Below are 24,376 nucleotides of genomic sequence, written 5' to 3'. Positions count from 1 at the left end.
TTCTCCCAGTGCTTTTTTTTTTTTTTAAATTCCAGTGCACTTAACATACAGTGTTATATTAGTTTTAGTGTGCAAAGGAGTGATTCAATGATTCTACACATTACTCAGTGCTTCTCCAGATAAGTGTACTCCTTAATGCCCATTCCGCCCATCCCCTCGTCTACCTCCCCTCTAGTACCCATTGGTTTCTTTTAAATCTACCTTCGCTTTGAGTCTTTCTACTCATTCTAAATATACTTTATTTTACAATAAATTTAATTTACAATATACTTCTTAAGAATAACTACCAAAACTCAAGTATATACCAAGTATATACAAGTATATCGGAGAAGTTGTATATATTTCCCTATCCTTGGCAACCAACTCTTTTAAAGAAAGGACTGAAACCCAAAAATGATAGCAAGTTATTAGAATCAAGTTTTCATGCAAACTTTTTCCCATCATATCAGACAATACATAAACGCAAACAAATCCTAAGAGTTCCCTATGAAAAGGGAAAGAAAAGGGTTTCTTGATTCTCCTTTTTTAATTGATGACCATCTGAATGTATGTTTTCAAATGTATGGACCTGGCACACTAAGTCCACAATCCATCCCACCTTATATGGGGATCAGGTACATTATTTTCCTTCAGATATGCTCTTAAGAACATATTCATGTCAACAGGCTTTACTCTTTGAGGTTTTTAATCACGACGTGTTATCCTAAGCTACAAAGGTTAAAAAGAGAAATTCAATGAAAGGGAAGTTCACTTTTAAAGTTAAGCAAAACAGACAGGTTTGATAATGCAGATATACATTTCTTAAATTGAACTAAGAAAACGTTCCAGAGGTTAAGGTTTGATGGATTCTCACTCTAACATGAGCGCCTGAACCCAGTGCCAAGAAACACACTTCAGACTAAGATCACAAAGGAGAAATACCCCCACCAGGCTGTGAAATATTTCTGAACAGTGAACCTAGCCTTTTGAATCATGTCAATTGCCAGGTTCAAGAGACAGTCTGATTCCAATGGAAGGTTATGACCTCAACTTCACAATGAAAGGTCTGGCCCTGATGACTTCAAAGCTCCTTTCAGTTTTATAAAATTCTCTACTTCTGTTTCCTAGTGAATGAACAAATGAACAGCAGGTACGGTGCTCAGAAAAGCGGATGAGTATCCATTTAGGCAGGACTGCTTCAAGGACCCACGATCTGACTCTTGTGGCAAATTTATGGTGGTCCGTGGTCATTCCCCTGGCTCTACAGATTCGAGAACTGGGCCTTCTTAACACACAGCGAGATGACCAGAATCCTGGAGAAAGACTCAACCTAAATCAATTAATATGAGTTTGATGTATAAATAAGAAGTCTAATTTATCAGTGGACAAAATATTCTTATAATTAGCATATTCACATTTTATAGAAATAAAAGTACAAAAAGTTTGCTAATAAAATGCAATTAGAAAACTGGGAAATGGACAGAGAAAAGGATTCCATAGACCAGTATGAGGCATGATGAAGCACCTGATCACATAGCAGAGATGGCTTCTCTACCAGCAACAATGTTCGATTTTTCAGGATTCAAAGCTCCTCTCCCTTGGACAGGGTAACCCACTTCTTTTTTCTTTTCTTTTCCTTTCTTTTCTTCCCTTCCCCTCCCTTCTATTGTTCCTTTCCTTTCCTTTTCCCTTCCCTTCCTTTTCCTTTTCTTTCCTTCTTTCTACATACTTTTTCTTTAGATCACTTGAAAAACCACCGACTAAACTAGATACTCATATACTCAGGAATATACTGTTTTACAGCATGTACTGTTAAGATCAGTTAATTTCCTTGTTTCCCAAGGCAAACTAATTTTTCTTTCTGCCAAGATCCTGGGACAATGCACTCTGCTGCTCTTGAGGTCTCTTCCCAACATTATCACGAAAGTCTCACACTCTTATCAAGAGGGATAAGCCACAAAAATAATTTTAATTATTTAAATTATAGGCAAATTAAAATCTGGATAAATGTCTATTTAGTAGATTGCAATCATCTGAAAAAGCCTCCATCACTAAATTTTAGTAGTACTTGGTGATGTAGTTGGATGTGTCTTTGTGAAAAGAGGCTAATGGTAAATGAAAATGGCCTTCAAAGTCATGTTCCCTAGAACAGTGTTACTCAACCTGTGGTTTGTAGACAGGCAGCACCAGCATCCCTTTGGAGATCATAAGACATATTTCTTGGGCCCCACCCAAATCTTTTCAGTCAGAACATCAAAAAACAAAAACAAAATATAACCAAAACAACAACAAAAAAACATAAATCAGTGTCTTAACAGGTCCTCCTGAGAGTTCTTATGTATATTAGCATTTGAGAACCAGTTGCAAACCTAAAACACAACTCAAGAAAGAAATTCCACATAAAATCATCAATTGGTCAAATGAACAAACAAATAAATCAGAGAAACGAGCACACAAACAAATGAAACCTATCCACCTGTCTTATTCTTTCTAAATAAAACTATTCAGAGGCACTGGATGGCTCAGTCACTTAAGCATCTGGTTTTGGCTTGGATCATGATCCCGGAGTCCTGGGATCAAGCCCCACATTGGGCTCCTTGCTTAGCAGGGGGCCCCTCACCTTCTGCCTGCTACTCCCCCTGCTCCTGCTCTGTCTCTGTCTCTCTCTCTCTCAAATAAATTTTTAAAAATCAGAAAGAAAGAAAGAAAGAAAGAAAGAAAGAAAGAAAGAAGCTCTTCAAAAATGGGTCCGCAAAAGGATCAGTCAGCCGAAATAGGAAGTATACAGCACAGGACAATTGCACGTAAAGATACAATTGCACCTGGAAGAGAAAAGTCCAGACTTTAAGATAGGTTAAGTTTCTTCCAGTCCCATTCTCTAAACTTTCTGAGCTCTGTCACTCAAATACTCTTGCTCGTAACTAATTCCTTTCTTGATGTTTGAAAGACCCTATCACGCAGAGGACAATCTTAAACTCTAAGAAATGCACAGCACAGACAGGATGGGAGAATACAGCTCTCTTATCATCCCCCTTCACCCCTGCTGCTCTGTCCTCACTCTAGGTAACCTCATCCACACTGACCATTTTAAATGCCACCTCCATGTAGATGATACTTAAATCTCTCTTTTTGCCATTGGATTCAGATCTTGCTGTAGTTCTCTTTCTCCATGCCTAAAGCACATCTTCATGTGCGTGTCCCATAAGCACCTCAAAATTACCATGATTGAAACAAGCTCATCATCTTTATCATCAGATGATTCTCAGGTACCTTTCTCCAGTCTTACTGGCCTTTCTCTGGTCCCCAATGTTCTGTGCTTTCCCGTCTATGCCTGCTCTGCTTTAGCTCAACTTCCTAAATGTAAACTTTCTGCTCCAGGGCATCTTGCAAAATACTGGTAATCAATTCAAAGCATTCCTTTCTCCTCTATGTTACCTCTTTCTCAATTAAGCCGCTTTCAATGGCTTTCTTCTACTAACTGCCATCGAGATCCGCACTTGTTTGCTTGGCTTCCCTTAATTTGTTATTATTTCTTGGAAACATGTTCCTATGTTAATGACTTGTAATAATCATCAGTTCACATTCAAAAGCATTTAAAAAGGCCTGTAATTCCAAAAAGCTAGAAAAAACCTTTCCTTTGTTTTCCCAGGAACAAATAATCACAGATATAAGCATACACAGGCACATACATGCATACACAGATTTTAAAGACAGGTTGGGAACCATATTATAACACTGTTTTATAGTTTGTTTTAAAACCTAACAATATGTCATTTCCTCTAGTCAATATATCCACATTCGTTGATTCCATGGCTGCATAGTGATTCTTTAGAAAGATGTAACATCGGGACGCCTGGGTGGCTCAGTTGGTTGAGCAGCTGCCTTCGGCTCAGGTCATGATCCCAGCGTCCTGGGATCGAGTCCCACATCGGGCTCCTTGCTCAGCGGGGAGCCTGCTTATCCCTCTGCCTCTGCCTGCCATTCTGTCTGCCTGTGCTCGCTCTCTCCCCCTCTCTCTCTGATAAATAAATAAAAGAATCTTTAAAAAAAAAAAAAAAGAAAGATGTAACATCATTTATTGAATGTACTCCGTATTGATAGACATTTGGATTGCTTACAGTCTTTTCTAGTAAAAGCAGTGCTGCAATAAGCAGCTTTGTGCATACATACTTTAACTTTTCTGGTTAAATATTTTTATTTATTTCTGGAATTGGACTTGCTATACAACTGGGCATGTACATATTTAAAGCATTTGATACATCATTTCAAATTAAGGCTTAAATATTCCCCTAATTATGACCAGTGTACGGCAGTGGCCATCTCCCTATACTTCAATCTACCCTAGTCATTAGAAAATATTTAACGTCTTAGAAATCTAGCTGATAGTAATATCTTGTTGTTGCAGTCATTTCTTTGATAATTGGTGACATACTTTTAAAGCCTTTATAGCTATTTCTATTTCTTTGTTTAGGAATTTTTGTCCCTTTTAATATTAGAGACTTCTTTTCTTTTTTGTTCCTATTAAGTATTAGAGACATATTTTATACCTAAAGTATTAAATCTTTGCAATTTTATGCTGCAAACTTTTTTTTTTTTTACAAGAGTGTTTATTTGCTTGTTATATTGTACATTATGTTAGGCTTTTGCTGGTTGAAGATCTATAAATATTTCTCTGGTTAAAATGCAGGAACTTCCTAAAAACAATGAAGAATTTTAAATCTATCATTATTTTCACTTACAGTTTATGCTTTTGGAATGAAGTTTATGAAACCATTCCATGTATAAAGATTAAATAATTATTCGCTTTTTTTTCTTTTTCCTTCCTGACCTCCTTAAGGCCTTTCAGTAATTATACTCTGGCTATTCAAACTGTTCCTCTCTAAGCTTCTGTTCCAGCTCAGCCTGTTCTCTCTTCTCCTGCCTCCCCCTAATTCCAACAGCATGCTTATATTAGGGTTTCTATCTTATTCCAGCAGGAATATCCTCTCATCCTTCCCCAGCTTTCTCAAATATGCCAAATGTCCAATTCCTTTGTCTGCCTCAAAACTGACCCTCTGGGGCTCTTCTTGCCCAAACAGCCATCATCCATTTCTCTTCAAGTCACTGTGACACAATTTAGCATTTAATGACTCCCTCTGTGCGTTGTGTCTCCTCTGTTTCCTTAAACAAATTATCAACTTCTAAAGAGCAGGAATAACACCATAACCTCCTTCTGTCTTGTCCAAACCACCCTATACAGTGCCGATCTAAGGAAGAGCCCCAGGAACAGGCACTGGGTAATATATTTTATTTTACATTCTGAAATTCCAAGTTCTAAATCCCTTCTTAATAACTATAGAATATGAAACAAATGAACACAGTGCTGGACTGCAAGATATTGTAATTCAATAGGGCACAAACACTGAAAAATCTTATTTCCCTCTTTTCCAAAACTCCTTCAGATAAAAAATAAACAAAAGTATAGGAGAAGGCAGATGTACTCAGCCACCTGGTTTTTTGGGCGAGTCAATGTTGACCTGAAAGTAAACATGTGAATAAGTAAGAAGCAAGCAAGCACTTTACAGAAGAAATTTTTTAAAAAAGGCCAAACACCTTCGAGAGAATTTCACCTTTATATTTTTTCCTAGTTTTATGTCAGGATCTTCAGAACTGAAAGTGAAATAGGGGCACCTGGGTGGCTCAGTGGGTTAAAGCCTCTGTCTTCAGCTCAGGTCATGATCCCAGGGTCCTGGGGTCAAGCCCCACATCAGGCTCTCTGCTCAGCCAGGAGCCTGCTTCCTCCTCCTTCTCTGCCTGCCTCTCTGCCTACTTGTGATCTCTGCCTGTCAAATAAATAAATAAATAATTTAAAAAAAAAAAAAGCAAGTGAAATATTATTCTGATATGAAAAAGTAAAAGAGAAAACTAGAAGAGAAACAGATAAGTATAGAGGAGGTTGCATTATGCTTTCCTGAAAACTATTAAGTCAGTTAAAGGATGTTTAGAGAGCGATGTAATCCATTCTTTACTCAGTAAATATTGACCAGCACTGACTATGTGCAAGTCAATGCAGTGGGACCAGAAGGCAGCACAGAGAAGTATTCTTTCCTCTGGCAGCTAGTGGTATGTGCCGAAGGGAAGAAAAAAATGGGTAAGTGTCCAAAAAGTGTCTGTCGGTGTTATTTGAGTTCGGGATGTGGAATGGCAACTCCCATGTAATCAACTGGTGTTTACTGAACACCTGCTATGTGCCAGGCAAGGACTGAGGGTCACACAGCTTGAAGACCTTTGAGATGGCCTTTAAAAGCTTGGTTGAGTCTAGCCATTACAGCTGGAAGAAGATCAACAAAGGGGTCAGATTAAAGTTTAGTAATGCTACATGTGAATAAGTTTGAAAGATATTTGAAAACTCGGGGTGCCTGGGTGGCTCAGTCATTAAGCATCTGCCTTCAGCTTAGGTCATGATCCCAGGGTCCTGGGATAGAGCCGCACATCAGGCTCCCTGCTGCGAGGAAAGCTGCTTCTCCCTCTCCCACTCTTCCTTCTTGTGTTCCTCTCTCGCTGTGTCTCTTTCCTGTCAAACAAATAAATAACATCTTAAAAAGAAAAAAAAGATATTTGAAAACTCAATGTCAGCTGGGGAAACTAAAACAAAACTCAGTCCCCCCATTCCCCAATGGATAGTCTCAAAAATTATCTAGTTAGAACCAATACCACACCCAGAGTCAGTGTTGGCCTCACTGAAAGCATTTTCAAACATGAGGTTTAGCTCTCAGGAAGCAAGAGCTGACACTCTATAAGCTGGCTGTAAGAAAATCACACCCCATTCTCTCCTCTAATTTAGTTACTTTAAGGGACAAAAGGCATCCTGGGAACTTCTATGAGGAAAGCACAAGTATTGTGAAATACGGCAATGTAAAAAAACAGACAATTTCCCAATAGATTCATCTTGGACTGCAGGGTGAGTTTTCTATGGAGCGCTGAAACAGGCTTGCATCGCTTTCCAAAGTAAAACAACAATAAAAAGAAAAAATCATGTAAGATGTATGAAAAATATTGAAAGTGGATCTCTCTACATGATTTCAATCCAGCTGATTACAGAGATGGATGCCCGAGAAACATAATGGAAGTGCAAAGAAATGTTTCAATGAATAGCATTGATCAGAGCTATCACAAGGATTCTACTCCATTATACTCATGCATCAAGTCAATTCTGGGCCTTTCAGTCACCCTCTCCTTACCATTATCACTAATAACAATCTCTTGGAGTTAATGGTTCTTATTTATATTTTACCATCTTTGTAATATGTTAATATATTGGCATTCCTACAGAACATTGAAACACATTACTACTGGTCTAATATTGATTCTCAAGACATCTTATCAAATAACTAAATATTCCTGTGATGGGAAGTGATGGCAGGAAATTGAAATATGAAAAAAGGGGAGAGGGCATTAAAGCAAGTTCTAGAACAGAAGCCCTGGGCCTTCCAGAACCATGCTTAGTATGCTGAGTCTTTTCACCTAACCAAAGTGTTGTTGTCACTTCTGATTATTAAATTCCTTTTCCAGACTTTGTTAAAATGCTTCTACCTGCACTAAATCTATATGAAGTATGGTACACTGTTGATTTTTAAGCATGGGTGAAAAATGGTGAGATTTCTAGTCATAAAATGGGAAAATACTAAATTGGCTCTGGTATATTGAACTAAGCTCCCTGTCTCACCTCACATACATCAGAGGAAGAGAAAAAGATCATCCTGGCAGGTTCATGTTTAGGAAAACTCCCCAAGTTTCCAAAGTAGCATATGAAACTTGGCCATCAAACTTTGAAAGGTGTGATTAGTTCTGTGAAATGTGAGTATGGGAGAGAAAATTAAGTGGTATGAGAAATGTGTGTCCTTATTCTAACTTTTCTTGTAGGAAGAACAAACTGTTGAAGCTTTATGGTCTACGGTCTTCTAGACAGATATTCGTAAATATCTGGATAGAGATAAATAAAGCCAGTTTGCATCTTCTATAGGTAAACTTTTGCTTTATTCTTTATTTTTGCCATATTTTGACTTTAATTAAAACTGATATTAGAAGAAAGAAATAGGACAAGTACAGAGGAAGATAAAATAAAATCAGATTTTACCTAGGTTTGTTAGGTTTTCAACAGTCACTTTTTCCAGCTCAGTTAATGTACCATGACATTTCCCCTATGACCAAGCAGCACCAAACAAGTCCAGCAGATAAGGGGTATCACAAAATACAGTTTGCAGCGTTCCCAAGATAATAATGTAAAAAGAAAAATCCTGATGCCCAAACCCTTGGGACAAAATATTTGCTCTCGGATAAAAATGCCTCAGTGGGATTCCAATCAGTTGGGAAGATTTGGGCTGCTGGAAACTCTCCTTGCCTGCTGTTGCTCCTTCCACTAGGAAGATGAGGCAGCAGACAAAGGAAATCAACCTGAAACAGTGCACCCCCCCATAAAATGGCTGACTAGCATGGAAATGGTAACACCACTGGCCCCAAGCACCTGCTGGGACTCCAAAAATCATGTCCCAAAGAAAAGAAGACATTTCTAGTTCTGCCAAATGTGAGTAGCTCCTTTTCAGCTCAAACCTCAGCCAGGAAGTTCACCTTCTCACCAAAAGGCTCAGACCATAACACTTATCATCAAAACACAAAGGGGTATGCGAATCCTGCAAGATGCAGTTTTAGGTTTAGGAATCCAAGCATAGAGATCAATCCTTATGTAAGAGGAAACTCATCAAGGCATTTCTCAATGTTTAAAGAAAGTGTTTAAAGCGAATAACACCTGCTTTGAAAATCACTGATTCTAACTTATGTTTAAATGAGTACCTCGTACATATACTGTAGGATTATTCATAATGGCAAAACAGTGGCAAAAAAGAAATTACTGCCCATCAATGGGTATCACCTGCATAATATGTGGTACAAATGCATTAGGGACAATTATCCTGGATGTAAAAAAGATATGTGTCTAATGACTTGATGAAAATGTCACAAAGTATGCCTTTCACTGAGAAAAGGAGTAAAATAACCCATTCAGTATGATCTCATATACCATAGATCTGATTGTACGTTTGCACAGATCTAAAGAATGCTATAGAAGGACATGTATGATTTTATTATTAATAATGGCTATGTCTGAGAGTTTTGACAGAGCGGTGTGTTATCCTGAAGGAGATTACTAATACTCTTTATACATCCTGAATTGTTTTGCTAGATGCAATGAGTAGGATTACCTTGCAATAGAAAAATTTACTAAGTGCTAATTTACTAAGGAATTATGTATACAGAAACTATATTTTGTGAAAATGGTAATAAGGACCTTGATGCAAAAAAGAAAAAAAAGAGAACATGATAGAGGAAAAAAATACAGAACAAACATAAGAAAATCAGTGCAACTTGGAAAAATCAAGAGGCATCCAAACCAAAACCATAGTTGGTTCCTTAGCCACAACTAGGTTACTGTTTTCATACATTCCTTGGTGAGAAAGGCTTTGAAGTTTACATCAGAAACCTTTCTTGTATCATCTATCATTACTTTAGCCATGTCTTTATACCTGCTTAGTTAATTGCATAGGGAAGGTGAATAGACTTCACTTTCCAAAATAGGAATTCTGTCATTCTTGCCTAATCTCCAAAGTAGTCTTTTCATATTTTAAGTGAAAAAAATCCATGTCAGTACTGTTGTGGACCATTATGTGGCATGGGTATATATATGGTTAATAGATTCAAGATCCTCTGGTGAGCAAAGCAGACAGAGGGAAAGTACTAATAATGCTCAACCCATCTCACAGCTCCATCAGCGCCATGCCCAACTCCCTGTCAACCCAAGAAAGGAAGCCGCATATACAAGCTGATATTTTTGGCAATTGCTCAGGAATGGCCTCTCTCATTCCCTCCAAACCACCGTCACTACCATTTAGTCCTGACCTACTTGCTTACTCTCATCTCCAAGTTCCAAGTACAGGCTACTTGGACTGTCTTTGAAATCTACTCTGCCCCTCCCTGCGTTGGCACATTGTTCTGATACTCTTGCCAGCATCTTGGAATGCAATGCTGCATAGTTTTGTTATGCTTTGCTTTGTCTTTTTTTTTTTCCCCCTTTTTCTTCTCTCCCCTCCCCTCTCCTTCCCATTTTTCTTCTTTTCTGTTCTTTTTTTATTGCCATTTCTGACTTACCTCACCTCGCCATCATAGCATGTCCCATTAGCTAGTGATATAAACCAACTCCAGCCAACAGTCGTAGGCTACCTAGCACAGTGGTCCCCATGTTTCAGGGGAGAAAAGCTAAGTAAGACTTACTTCTGGTAAACAAAATGCCCTTTGACATAAGCGCCACAGAGATGAAGATGACGTCAAGCAAGTCTGGTTAAAAACAAAAAACAAAACAAAACAAACAAACAAAAAAAAACAAAAAAAATATATAATATTAAATAAATAAAATAAATCACGGCTTCCAGCAATGGACTAATGCACAAGACACAGAACGTCACAGATTAATGCATTCTGAAAACCTTTCCTTGCACGCTCATTCTGCATCAATCTATTGGATACTGTAGGATACTCATAGATGAAGACCCCATGGTCCTAGTCCACAAGGGGTTCACAGACGAATTCTGTGATATGATGCTGAGGAATAAAGGCATGTTCAAAAAGCCAAAAATAAATTTATGACAAAGTGCAAAAAGAAGTCAAAACCCAATCCTACCCTATATTGGGGGGGGGGGCAAAAAACAATAAACAAAAAAGGTAAGAGGAGACTAGAAACTAAGAGAATAAGAAGGATGCAGAAGTTTAGGACCTAAAGGCAAGAAGGCAAAGAAGGCAAGTCCATAGCTGAAAACTTCAGGACAGGAGGCCGGTTTGGGGGGGCGGGGGGGCGGGAGGCAGGAGGTAAGCAGGCAAGGACAAGTGGAAAAGAAGCTGGGGTACAGAAAGAAAAGATTTCGTCCCCCCAGGAAGGACAATGTGGGAAAGGCTGAGAGATGTAGGAGATTTAATGTACAAGCAAGGTCATTTCAGATAGCCATCCTAGATGGATTATTCCATGGGGAAGTGAGGAAATCACGGAGAAGTAAGGAAAACGAACTTGGCAGAAAAGATGGACCATGACTAATAATAATACCTAGTCTTTCTTGGACCTCTATTGACCTATATTCTTCAAGGACCATGTTGAAATTCAGACTGTCTTTTCGCCAGGACCCACCGTCTAACGTAGGCATGTGCTGGGGATCCAGAGCATGGAAGCGTGATTGCACACACATTCTCAATTCAACTGCTCCGTGGGTCCCCGGGCACATTCATGGCCTGCAAACAGCCTGGCTCTCTAGTGAGCACTTTGCATTGTACAATTCTCATGACAATACAGGTTTGCTGGTTTTATTATGGTATGCTGTTGTTTTCCCCCCTCTCAAAGCCAGATGCTTTCTACACTGAAAGCTTCACTCATGAGTATATTTTTAAGCATATTATGGATTTTATATATAAAAATTCCAAAATATGTGTTAAAATTTGATTCCAAAAACATTCCTGTTTCCAATCAAAAGCATCAATAAAGCTTTTATCCAGATTCTCCCTGAGAACTACTGATGAGAAGTCAGAACAAATAAAGCAAGTCCTGAAGGTTACTAAGTGCCTCAACATATGAAAAACCCCAACAAAACACTAAGTTTGTCCTCACAAGCATTGATTTTTTTTTTCCCCACAAGACACCAAAAGCCTCAAGTATATGACTGCTCCATATCAAGCTCTATATTCACATTAATGTTTTCCCCAAAGATGGTTCTTCGATGTGTAAATTATATTTTCTTTACAATGTAGCTCTTACTGTTTGCCTTTGAAAAGGAAAACTCATGGACAAATTCCAGAAATTTGAAAGGTGGTATAAGATCTTCGTCTTTCTATTTTCTGTTTCTTCCTCTCTTTGTTTCATCTTACTTGGTGCTTCTCATAAATCACTTGTTAAATTAAAATTGTAGAACTACCATTTTTTCTTCTACCACGCCGACAGCCTCATCACTAAAAGCTCTGAAGATCATTAGAATTTCTGCTGTATAAACAATGATCATGAAATTATTTGAGAAAAGAATTAGAATTGATTGATCAGTAAGATTTCTAAAAGATGCTATCAAAAATAGGGAAAAGATTGGGGCGCCTGGGTGGCTCAGTAGGTTAAAGCCTCTGCCTTCAGCTCAGGTCATGATCTCAGGGTCCTGGGCTGGAGCACTGCATCAGGTTCTCTGCTCAGCAGGGAGCCTGCTTCGCCCTCTCTCTGCCTCTCTGACTACTTGTGATCTCTGTCTGTCAAATAAATAAATAAAATATTTTTTAAAAAAATAGGGAAAAGAAAACAGGTATCTAACTTGATATACTACCAATATATCTCAGATCATGGGAAGATACTACACTATTGGGGGGGGGGAATAAAGGAAATTATTAGTTACCCTCATTCAGTGAGACTTGTTTTTATTTGCTATCAACTAGCAGGGAAAAAAAAAAAAAAAGGCCTGGAAAGAGCAGATATACGCCACCTTGATACCACTTTGCCCCCTTCATACTCCCGTTGGTCACTCAGACTCAGCAAAAATCAGAACCACTGAAATAATCCTTGAAGTTTCCAGAAGTGTGTGTGTGTGTGTGTTATGTGTGAGATAAATCAAAGCTGATTCATTGAGTCTGCTGATGACATTCAGTGAGATCTGGCTAGAGAGCTGGGAAGAAAAATTGAGTAATTAGGTAGAGAATCAAAACATTGGGTGATTATGAGAATTCTCCCTGGAAGGCTGGGGGAAGGAGTGAAATTTTAGATACAAGTGTATGCGCGAATTGGAGAAAGAAAATGAAAAAAAAGGAGGGGGGGGGCAAAACAGAAAGCCTCCTTCTTAAGATGTGGTTGGGAGGAAACAATCCTGCCTTGAGCCTGGGACCCTGATTGCCTTGTATCACTGGGACAAAAATGAATACAAAGGAAGTCTTACACAACAAGGCAGCTTCAGAAGCAGTATGTTCAGGATGCTCAACACCTGTGCAAGTCATGGTAGATCTGACTGGAGTGTGCATACGTGGATACATGGGTTCTTTAAGAGGCACACGGATTCAAGAAAAATCATTCTAAGTGAACAACCATGGACACAGAGGTTTAGGAGGAGGTGGCGGCTTTAATACATGCAACAAACCCATGACCCAATTAACAAACAGAAGAATTTAGAAAGATTATGCCATCAAGTACCTATCATGCCATTGCTCGCCTCCTGTCTGTACCCCTAAGTGGAAATCCAGGGAAACACCTGTTATATTCAAGCTCTTTTTTCTTTCCAGTTGGTAAACAATTCCACCAGTTGCACAATGAAAATATTCTGTGAGCCTGGCACTCAGATCAGGACCTCTCAGTTGCTCTTGCTGCCAAAGGTCAATCCAGTGTGTCTGCTTTTGACATATGTTAGCCAAAGAATGTTAATGACATTTTCCAAAATGCTAGCGCTGTTCCACCAAGTAACCCACCCTGGAAATTTGGGATTACTAAAATACAGAGATATTTTAAATGCCAAAAAGCCACAATAGGTAGAGATAGGGCCAGCTTCTCAGGCTTTCTGACCACTTCAGGGACCCACAAAAACACTGACAAGATGAAAAAAACGCAATGTCACCAAATGAAAAAGAAAACGGTGAAACCAAAAGTGATAAACATTTGTTTGCATATCCACAAAACATAACTCACTATCAACTTTATTCACTGTTGTACTTAGTTCCTTCCTCAAGAAATTCTGTACGTTAGAATTTTTTCACATTTTAAGAACACGCCCCCATATGCAAAATGCCCCAAATTCATAGGCATATATAATGAATTTACTTGCACTCAAAAAGTTTTGGCAGCAAAATTATAAAAGCTCTTTATTTTATTGCAAAAACAGTTCTAACCTGATGTGCAATATGAATGCATTTTAATATCTTTGTTAGTTTGTGGGATGGGGGCTTCCATGACTGGCCAGAAAATAAGGAGGTTTTTAAATGACCCTTCACTTCTTCCATCGTTTAAGGAAGTCGCTAAACTTGTAGAGAAATTCTCCCATGTTCATTGACCTATGCCTTCGGATTTTTTTTTTCCTTATCTTTTTCCAGCTTATTAACAAAGCTAAACAAAAGAACAAGAACAAGGCCGGAAGGGAAAACGTGCCATTGTCAACATGAAGTCTAGTAGTCCTAACAGATAAATAATAAATTTTAAAGTCAGCGGTTAATTTTCTTTGGAATAAATTTTGAAAAGAACATCAAAATTTTATTCTTTTTCAGAATTCCCTGCCTTAAATTGAAACACTTCCTATTTCTAATGGTCCAGTCTGAATTGATATGCACAACAATGGACAAGAGTCCTAGGGGCCAAAAACCAGGAGCCAGGGTAATTCAGGAGCTGTCACAACCCTTCAAGGGACTAGCACCGAGCCAAACAACAACAACAAAAATTGTGTTTTTACAATTTCTTGAGGAGAAATTAAACATCATAGGTATGTAATATGGTTTTTTGTATGACACACTAGAAAACAATCTCTGAAATTTTATTCCAAGATTTGTACACTCTCCTTCATATACTTCATCTACTCGAAACTACTTGGGAGCTTAAGAGTGTATTTGCTTGAATGTTAAGTTACCCTCGCTTAAGTTATGTCAGGATGCCACTGTCCAATTTGTGTGAGTGATAAGTTTTAAAAGAGGCAACATGAGAGTTTACAGACATCAATAATAGCTTCAAATATGACTCACATGTGTAAGGAAAGCTTTTAAGATATCTTAACCAGTTCCAGAAATGCAGATAGTTAGCATTCTGTTTTCCATTTTCGTTTTCATTAAATCGTCATCAATCAGCAATATGACTAAGATAAATAGACAGCGGTACACGAGATAAAAATAGGAAGACTCCTCAAAAATCCTTCTGAAATTCTATGCGTAATCCATATTCAGCTTGAAAACTATCCGCTAAGAATGAAATAACCAAAGATTCTAGCATATGAAGTGTGATGTATATGAATTCCTTTTTTTTTTTTTTTTAAGATTTTATTTATCTATTTGACAGACAGAGATCAGAAGTAGAAGAGAAGCAGGCAGAGAGAGAGGAAGGGAAGCAGGCTTCCTGCTGAGCCAAGAGCCCAATACGGGGCTTGATCCCAGGAGCCTAGGATCACGACCTGAGCCAAAGGCAGAGGCTTAACCCACTGAGCCACCCAAGCACCCCTGAATTTCTTAACACTACAATGTAACAGTAAGAGAGCTAATTCTGAAACAAATTAAAAATCAGTACTTAAACAATTACTATCAATATTTAGAATATAGCAAAATTAATTTCTCTTCCATTGTCTCTTACTTTTCACACAATAAGAAGGGACACTATCAGAATCGCCTTAACTATGTATAGAGTCAAGTCTCTTTTTTTCTATCCGGCTATCATTCACAAAAACAAAATACAAGGTTCCACACCCTTTCATTAATTCAGCTAACAGGAGTTTTGGGGGGAATAAGAAGGGTATCTAGCGAGAAAAAGAGGGAAAGACAATGGTCTTGCTTAGGTGTCCTGGAGAAGTTATTCTCTTCCTCCTATTACTCCGTATACTACAGTTACTACAGTATTCCTTTTCCATGTTTTAAAAGCTACTAGTCAGAAGTTTAGGGAGTTGAAGGATTTGCAAACTCCAGTCGCAATAGTATTTCATCTGCTGATTGTCATTCCCATACTGACAGCAAGCTCCTAGTCTGATGCACCAAACTAGTGCTGTCAGAAGGCAATCCTTCTGCCTTCATCGCCCCCAGCTGGGTAGGTCGAACACATGCCTACCCATTCAGTTCTTACACCACCTGCAGAGAGGAAGTTAAATGAAGAAAAGGAAAGCATCACATTATCACCTTCAAGTCTTTGGATAAGCTCTCATTTTACCAAAGAAGAACACTTTAATGGCAACAACAAAGCTGGCACTGACCATGATTAAATGATGCCTGTCATTCTGTCCCACCCCTGGGAACTGCTCTCCACCCACTCCCAGGTGATGGATGTGTTTCTCTTGGTGCGCTGGGTTTGGATGTGGCAAAGGAAGCAGACAGCTAAATTCATCAAAACACCAGCGTCGGCAAAGCAGCATTTGATCCGCTCTGGAGAAAGCGATGGGGACCTGAACAAAAACTCTTCTATGGCACAAAACCAAGGTCATCTCCCAGTCCCACGAATACATTAAAACAGGCTCATTTATCTCAAAGGGAGAGTCACAAATGCTAAGCCTGGAAGAGATCTTAGAGAACCTGACCTAGAAACCAATCTATTGACACACAAATCAAAGAATTCCCTCCCACCAAAAACAAACAAGCAAACAACAGGAAAAACAAAAACAAAAAAATAGAATCCAAGTCTCAGCACTTATTACCCATACTCTTGAAATTTATTATCTATTAGATGTCAATGTTCTGAATTACAAAACTTTATCCAGATATCTGATTCCACAAGGTATATACTTCCTGACCAATAAACGTACGTGAAAAAATCCAATTAAATGTGAACAAATCTGCTGCCTATATCAACATGAAAAACAAAACCAAATGGAGTCCAACCTACCTCTATCAACCTGTTGTTTTTTTTTTTTTTGTTTTGGGGTTTCTTTTTTTTTTTTTTTAACTTTTCCAAATTGCTTTTCAGTGTCTGAACTCTGAAAAACACTGACCACCTCTCTACGCTTTTTTAAGGCCCTGAAAATAATGACTTCCTAATAAATCTCTTAGTAGTATTAGCATCCCATAGATTAATAATCTAAAAAAAACTTAAGATTATAAATGTCATGAGTTTTTTTTCAAAAACTTTATAATCATCCCTCTAAAACAGAAATCACTTTGCCATGACATCCTGCTAAAAAGACCCACAAGTTTTGTCTCTTTGTAGAAGTATGTACTTTTTAATAGTGGCCACCAAGGAGTAATATGCGTACAAAACCAAATACCACATTTTCAAATATCTTTAAAAAGAATCACACTACCACCTATTTTGTTCTCTTTATGTTACTGGTCCTCATCACCTATCACTCTTCTTAAGGGATAAATGGCCTGAAGATTTTCTTATAAAAGTTGCACAGATCAAAGTAGCGAAAGAAAGAAAGAAAGAAAAGAGAGAGAAAAGTTTTGATTTCAAAGCGGAAATGAGAAATTCACTATTGTTATGTGAATGTGTGTTGCGTGGGAGTCATGATGATCCTTCCATTGACGTTGATTTTGGACACTTTCGTAAATGTGTGTTTTCTGATTAAATGGCACTCCGTGTTTAAAACAAAAATTGGTCTTATATATCCATCTCCATGTTCAGAAAGCGTATTTTCCAATCACCTTCAAGAGAGTTCGGCATTTTTCCCACTACTGCAAAAAAATAGCAACGCGAATCCTCAGCCCAGGTCTCACAACACATCACTACCCTGCTGCCCTTGCTCTCCCTCCAGTTCCATCTGCTCTCTTGCTGTGCAACAGCTATACTATGAAAAAGTCTATTCTCACATGCTTTTGATATTACATTGTTTAATCACATACAGCTGTGGCTTATGAGACTGTTACAAAACACAATTTTAATGTAGTACTCGAAGCCAATTTTGGATAAACATCAACCATTTACTCTGAATAAGAAGTCCGACGCTAAAAAGATTTTCTTTTAAAGGAAAAGACTGGTTTTCTTAGAATTTGGCCTGGGCACAATTGTGACTGAGCCCTGCCTCTGCCAAAAAGACTGATAATGTCGAAAAGGATTGTGTAAAATCACATTAGTGCAAAAATGAAGCTTTTCAGAATTCCTGGAGCCAGAAAGACCTGAGACGAACTTACAGCTTCCTTCTTGTCTTTTGCCTCCCTCCCTTGCAAATCACCCCTCCCTCTAACCCTCTAATAGATTTAATGACTTCATAGAAATAATTTTGAGTTTTAATTCTATTGTTCTTTTCCCAAATTGAGAGAAAGCGAAAGGAAACTGCATTAGAAAGATACTGTTAGAACAAATTTACATGAGGTTTCCTTTGACTTTGGAATGATTCTGGAGAGAGGGAAAAAAAAAAAAAAAAAAAAAAAAAAAAAAAAAAAAACGACCAGGAACTTTTTACATATCTCTTCTTTTTAAGTAGGCACTAAACTTAGTGCTGTGAAAACAATGACTGCATTATGGAAAAGACAATCCCAATGATAATAAAGAGTGGGGAGAGGAAAGCAAACAGGAGAACTAGAAAGGGAGAGTGGCCCCTTGTTACGATATTTCTCTTATTTAAAACCAGTTAAAATTGTGTACATTCTAAAATGAGACAAACAAGATTTATCATGGTTTCATGCTATCATATGACACCTCCCCCGCCCCCCGGAAGCGAAAGAACTAGTTGGGGTTGTACCTAAAAGTTCTGTTGCTGGAAGATTTTTAGAAAACCAGTTTTGTATGTTTCAGTCTTTCAAAGGAAAACAGAACTTGGGAGTTTTCAAGGCTGTTTTAAAACTGGCAAGTTACCAACTCCGGCTATCAATGCAAATCTGAGGCAGGAAGTACTAAGGAAATTCTAAACTCATTCCCTCCCTCTGCAAGATTTTCTACATTTTCATGTGCAAGAAGTATGTTAAGGGGTTGTTCTGTTTTGCTTTTGAAGGATCTGTACTTTCACATCTTTGAGAATATCCTTTGCCCCAGAGGAGCCTCTCTCTTCCTCTGCCTACTCCTTAGTCCTTTGTGTTTCAAGTGTTTGCTCTTTCTGTGGCACAGTCAGTTGGGCTCTAGCTAGACTTTGAGAGATGGGCGGCTGTCCAGGCTGCAGATGGTTGGAAACTCAGCCTGAAATCAGTGTGCGGCTGATGAATTACTCCCCACACCTGACCCCACCTTCACAGCAGGCTCTGAATACAATCCGAGTCCCACCAGCCAGAAAAACCCCATTGGGTCCCACAGGCCGCACCCCTTTCTGCAAGATCTTCAGGGGAAGCGGATGGCCCAAGAAGGGAAAGCAGGAGGCTGATGGGAAAACAGCCTGAGTAGAAGCCGTGCCCGGGGGTGGTAGAAACATCGTGACCTGGTCAGGGTGAGGAAACGGAGGGAAGGACTAGCTTGCTGTGTGTGCCTGGATGAACTTTAAACTTTGGGGAAGATGACAAAAGTTTTCCAACTATCACGTAAGAGGGAAATATCTATTTCTCAGCACCAAAATGTCAATTCACTAGGCTGTGACCAGGTTTTACTCTTTCTAGCTTTCCTAGTTTGATTAAGTTGCTTTTCTAAGAACCTCCCCTACACAAAGTACCTCAAACTCAGATTGGAATCCACCCTGGGTCTCTCAGTGCAATTCCAACAGGTTGGCTGCTTTGAATGGGCTATCACAAAATTACTGAAAATATTAGGTTACAACTCAATCAAACATGATTATGGATATTATCATTAAGCTAATGAACTGTTTTTTTGGTCTCCATTCTCTCAAATTTGCTGATTATTCTGGGTGGCCTTCAAATAGCCAATTCGTTTTGATGGAGAGGTTTTTTTTTTTTTTTTAATCCAGCTCTGTCTCTAGTGTAAATACTATAACATGTCACCAAGATTTCTTCTTTTCTGCCTAATCACAAACGTTGCTTTTTGAAAGTGCTTCTTTTAATGGGGGGGGGGGGGAGGTATGGCCAAAAGAAAACCGACAAATGTAACTTTTAATGCAGGGTCTCGGAGAATGAACATACCAACAACCCTGTTACAATAGAGCTACCAGTCAGCCACTGAGTTTTTCATTATACTTACATGCACATTTGTCTAATATACTATTTTAAGCATGTGGAAAATGGTTCAGAGGGAGAAAAGTATAAATAACTTATTTCAAACTCATTTTTCCTTTTAACCCAACAAAATTAATGGATTAGTTCTCATGTAATGGGAAATAAGAGGAGCAGAGAAGGCAGGGAAGTGTCCCAAGTTTTTCTGAAACTTTAATTGCATTTGAGGAAATGGAAACATTTCCATTTACTTAGAAATCCTACTTTCATTTCATTTTATTATAAGAAAATAGCAGCTGTATCTAACACATATATTTACATAGAAAGAGAAGGTTTGGTATTTTGTACTTTCTGAATGAATACAACAATAAACTTTTCAGTTCTTAAAAAACCCCATAAAGATTTTTTACCCCAAAATAAATGTGAGTAAATGGCTTTTGTTGATTATTAAAAAACACCTGAATTTGCAAGACAGCTTAAGTTATGATGTTCCCAGAACATGACTTTTATTGTCAAATACAGATCTCTGTTTTTAATCAACTATAAGTATTCTTTATATATCAGCATCATTTTAAATAGTTATAAGTTTAAAAATGGACCATAACTAAAACCAAGGCTGAAAGGACCGTAGATTTTGTGAATTCCACCGAGGCTTACCAAATCAACATAGGCAGCATGTATTTCCTTCAAAATTAGTGGAGATTATATTTTAAGATGTAAGTATAAAAGGAGCAAAGCAATGATACTGAAATAACCTAGTTGTTTGCATGCTACACTGGGTCATGATAGTACTTTCTTACATAGTATTCATGCTGTCAGCAAGACCCCACATTTTAAAGTATGATTGACCCTTCTTCTTCCCATTCCCTGTGTGCCCAGCTTTCAAACCAGGGCACGTTTTCACATCTTCAGCTTCCAGGAATGTTATTAGTGTCTGTCATTTCACAGTCCCCATAACAGTATTCGACAACCTCACAGCACTGTCAAAATTTTACAACATAATAATCAATACGAACTACCACAATAGCCAAAGTAGCTAATCTTATATTCCCCACCACCCTGATCTGATTATCCAAATATCAGCTTAGGTCACCTAATGGATCTAGCTTCTTTAAAAATGTTCCAGAAGTTGATGACTTTGACTAGCTTAAAAGTAACAAGATCCAGATGCCGCCTGTCTACACAACACTAAACTACACAGGACCCCAAAACAGATTTTTTTTTAAAAATTCCCTTTATATTTTTCAGGCTCTTATCTTTTCTCTCGTCACTCCACTTTCTCTCTTTGCCCCAATCTCTCTCTCTCTCTCTCTCTCTCTCACACACACACACACACACACACACACACACTTCCCATCAGTGTAGCTCATCCAGCATCCTGTCATTAATATAATGTGCACGACATGATTTCCTGCTAGTAATAAGTTAAAAGAAATCTCAAGCAGGAAAGCAATTATTTCATTACTCCATTCATTTTTAGCTAAAGTTTCCTCTCTGAATATACTTCATAGTAAAAAACAAGAACCGAAAAAAAAGCGTGAATTTTGAAACATTTGGAAAAATTTAGCCAAATGAGTAAAAGGGATGGAATGTCCTATATTTTTCATGGAACCCTGGGGTTTGTTGTTTTTGTTTCTTTGGGGGATGAGAAATGACTATAAATTTCCTCTTTTTAACTTGCCCTTGCTATGCCATTTCCTTGAGGAAGGCAGGCAGCATTCTCCACCCAATCCCCCAAAGAGTTAAAACTCAAGGCACTGGAGCAGGAGGGGCTGGTCTACTTAAGCAGCAGCCACACAAACTAAATGCTCACAAAGGCAAAAAGCAATGTGAGTCGACCTTGGAGGGGCAGGGCGAGTCATAGAGCGATTGAAAAAGAAAGGAAAAAAAGCAACAATTTTTAATATCATTCTGAAAGTCTGTTACCTGGTCTGGTTTACAAATAGGCATTGTTTGATGAGACAGAATAAATAAAAGCTAACTACAGCATGAATTACCAAACACTAATCACATCAACGAGTCCGGTGACAGCACAGATCACTCAGGCACGCCTTGTTCACTCTCGGCGTATTTATTAAGAAGACAGTGGAGTCTGGCTAATGGGATACAAAATAATATCATCGGCAAAGAAATACAATCCATGCATTCAAAGTGGTAACTCTACCAACATCCCCCCCAATCAAGTCCAATTTAATGGACAAATTGGAGCATTGATTTCACACCTGAGAGTGTTTCATGTCTGAACTGCAGGATAAAGTTCATGGCTGGCACTGCCCACTGCTTAGTTACGTGGGCTTGCCACTGGCCCCGTAATGATCATTTGAGCACACACAGAAAGACTCAAGTATTTAACCAGTTCACATCCAATTATCATCAGTTACATTTCATCCTGTTTCAAGACCGGGCCTCCCGAAGGCAGCCAGCACAGAAAAACAGTGCTTCTGAAAGTAAAGAACATCGACAGGAAAGCTCTAAAATTCAGTCTCTAGTGTCTCGATCATCCTCGATATGTGTAAGACACATACAAACACCACCCAAAACAAAAACACACCCAAACAAACTCTAAGGCACTTGAGTTAGCTGTATTTAACCTTCCCACACCCTTCTTTCCCTCTATACTCCACGATTAAAAGTTTGAGTTATCCCCACCCTGGCGAGTCCTATCCAGTGGGAAAAACCCTTTTAGAGCCACAAACAAAGAACAGCTCACCAGAAAAGCCCCTGAAATTGTATTCTTGTGCCTGATAATCACTGTTACGATCTCCTTTCTAACAACCCTGTCCATCTGCACAGCACTTTACTACAGGTATCAGGAGCATTTTCACGTTGCCAAATAACAACAAAGGAACACGAGCACAACTATTATCTCTCCCAAAAGAGAAAACCACAATCCCACGGCTTGCTTTCTTCTTAAAGTCTCCTCTGCCTCATTAACTCCATTGGTATGTTACTCATTTCAAAGAACCGGGATGAGCTGATGGGGAAGGGGAGGTAAATAATAATCTACACGCCTGTCTGTCTCCCATCCCGAGTGCAGAAGGATACCACACTGCTTGCCAGACTGTGGGTCGAGCCATACCTTGGTTTGGAGATAGTGAGGATAGTAGTAAGTGTACTGGGGGTACATTTGTGGCTGATCCAGGCGTTTGCCCATGTAGCTGGAATCTTTATCTCCGAAGCAGGGAACTGGATGACAGGGTATAGTGCCCCAGGCCGAGCTTCCTCTTAAACCACTATTCCTGACAGTCCCGATGACTGATGAGGCTTCAGAGATCCCTCGTCTTCCACCACTCGCTAGTTCCAACACGGCAAGAATTTAAAAAAGAAACACACTAAAAAAAAAAAAAAAAAAAAAAAAAAAGGGAAAAAAGAAAAAAAGAAAAAGGAGGGGTATCGGTAGGGGAAAAAAAAATAACCCCCCCACACACAACGTCCCAGATCGTGCTTTCCTTCCCCGAGCTGCTAGGGTCCACTTGGGATGAGGCAGTTTGTTCTCTATCAGGCTGTCTGTAGTGATGTCAATTGCCAGCGTTTGTAAAGAGAGAGAGAGAGGGGAAAAAAAAAAATCAAAGTCCTTTTAGCACAACTCCGAATCCTTGCAGATCAGCTTCCTGTCTCCTGTTTGTCTCTTTCCCCACCTTAAAGAGAAAAAAAAAAAAAAAAAAAAAAAAAAGGCGGGGGAGGGGGGAGAAAGAAAGAAAGAAAGAGAAAGGAAGAAGAAACAGGAAATAAAGGGGGGGGGGAAGAAAGAAAGAAAAAGAAAGGGGGAAAGAAAAAGAAAAAAAAAAGAAAAAAAAAAAACCTTGCACAGCTTAGTTGCTGCTGTCTCCCTCCCAGAGTGACATGGTGTTCGGGGCTTGTCCTGTCCTTTCATTCACTTCCCCTCCTTCCAGCCGGTGGGTGGAACCGAGAGAGCCTCTCCAGGGAGCAGCGTACGCAGTCCAGAAGGCTGCAGTATTTCCTCCAAGAAAAAAAAAAAAAAAGCCTGCTTCAACCCCTGCTGCAAGCAAAGTTCCGATTCCCTCTGCTGGCTATCTCGAATAGCAAAGCAATTTTTGCAGCAAAGCTGCCGCCGCTGGAACTGAACCCAGGGAACCCAAATGCGGGCAGTGGATTATTTCTTATCCTTCCCTCCATCTACCCAACCACAAGAGCTGCCTTCATTTTTCCTTTCCTTTTTTTTTTTTTTTCTTGCCAAGTTGCAAGGTAAGCCACACTGCTAAACAAAACACAGAAGACTACGGGAGGGGAGAGAGGAGGAAGGGAGGAAGGAAGAGAGACAAAAGTAAAAGCAGAGGGACAACCCTTGCCGGGTAAAATGGAAAAAAGTGTGTCCTGGATGCTTTCAAAACCTGTTAACATACGAAAGCCAGATGAATCCAAGACCTGGTTCAGAAACTAACCTTATACTTCTCGAAGACATGGAGGATGCTAAGTATTGAAGAAATTTGAGAGTCTACTCCAGGACTACAATTAGCGAGCCATGCATCATCAAATCACAATGTCCAACTTACCATAGCAGAAATGATCATCCTCATCCTTACATTCATTTTGTAAGCATCAAAGGAGGAATCCCATTAGTTTTACGGGCATCTTTATAAATAAAATCACGGGTTCTCTCACTGCCTATCTCTTTATGGTTATTTTGATTCATGGATGCTTT

The 24,376-nt window shown here is 38.9% G+C and overlaps 1 protein-coding gene across 11 annotated transcripts in view; it reads right to left on the bottom strand.

Annotated features, from left to right (window-relative positions):
• Positions 1-23,667, bottom strand: part of RBMS3 (RNA binding motif single stranded interacting protein 3) — a 711,391-nt gene extending 687,724 nt beyond the window's left edge. For 4 of the 11 annotated variants that reach the window (XM_013057186.2, XM_013057191.2, XM_004754312.3 and 1 more), the window contains exons 1-2: positions 23,516-23,666; positions 22,793-23,045 (exon numbers count right to left, since the gene is read on the bottom strand). In XM_013057186.2, the coding sequence (XP_012912640.1) occupies positions 22,793-22,867 (75 nt within the window). In that variant the 5' untranslated portion in view covers positions 22,868-23,045; positions 23,516-23,666. Of the gene's footprint in view, positions 1-22,792; positions 23,046-23,515 lie in introns of all 11 variants that reach the window. The other 7 variants (XM_013057190.2, XM_013057192.2, XM_013057189.2 and 4 more) reach the window with 4 other exon arrangements.
• Positions 23,668-24,376: the final 709 nt, after the last annotated feature.

Source organism: Mustela putorius, unplaced genomic scaffold, assembly GCF_011764305.1.
Source record: "Mustela putorius furo isolate JIRA1106 unplaced genomic scaffold, ASM1176430v1.1 tig00003834_pilon_pilon_pilon, whole genome shotgun sequence".
Classification (NCBI taxonomy): Eukaryota; Metazoa; Chordata; class Mammalia; order Carnivora; family Mustelidae; genus Mustela; species Mustela putorius.
This window is presented reverse-complemented; position numbering and strand designations above follow the sequence as displayed.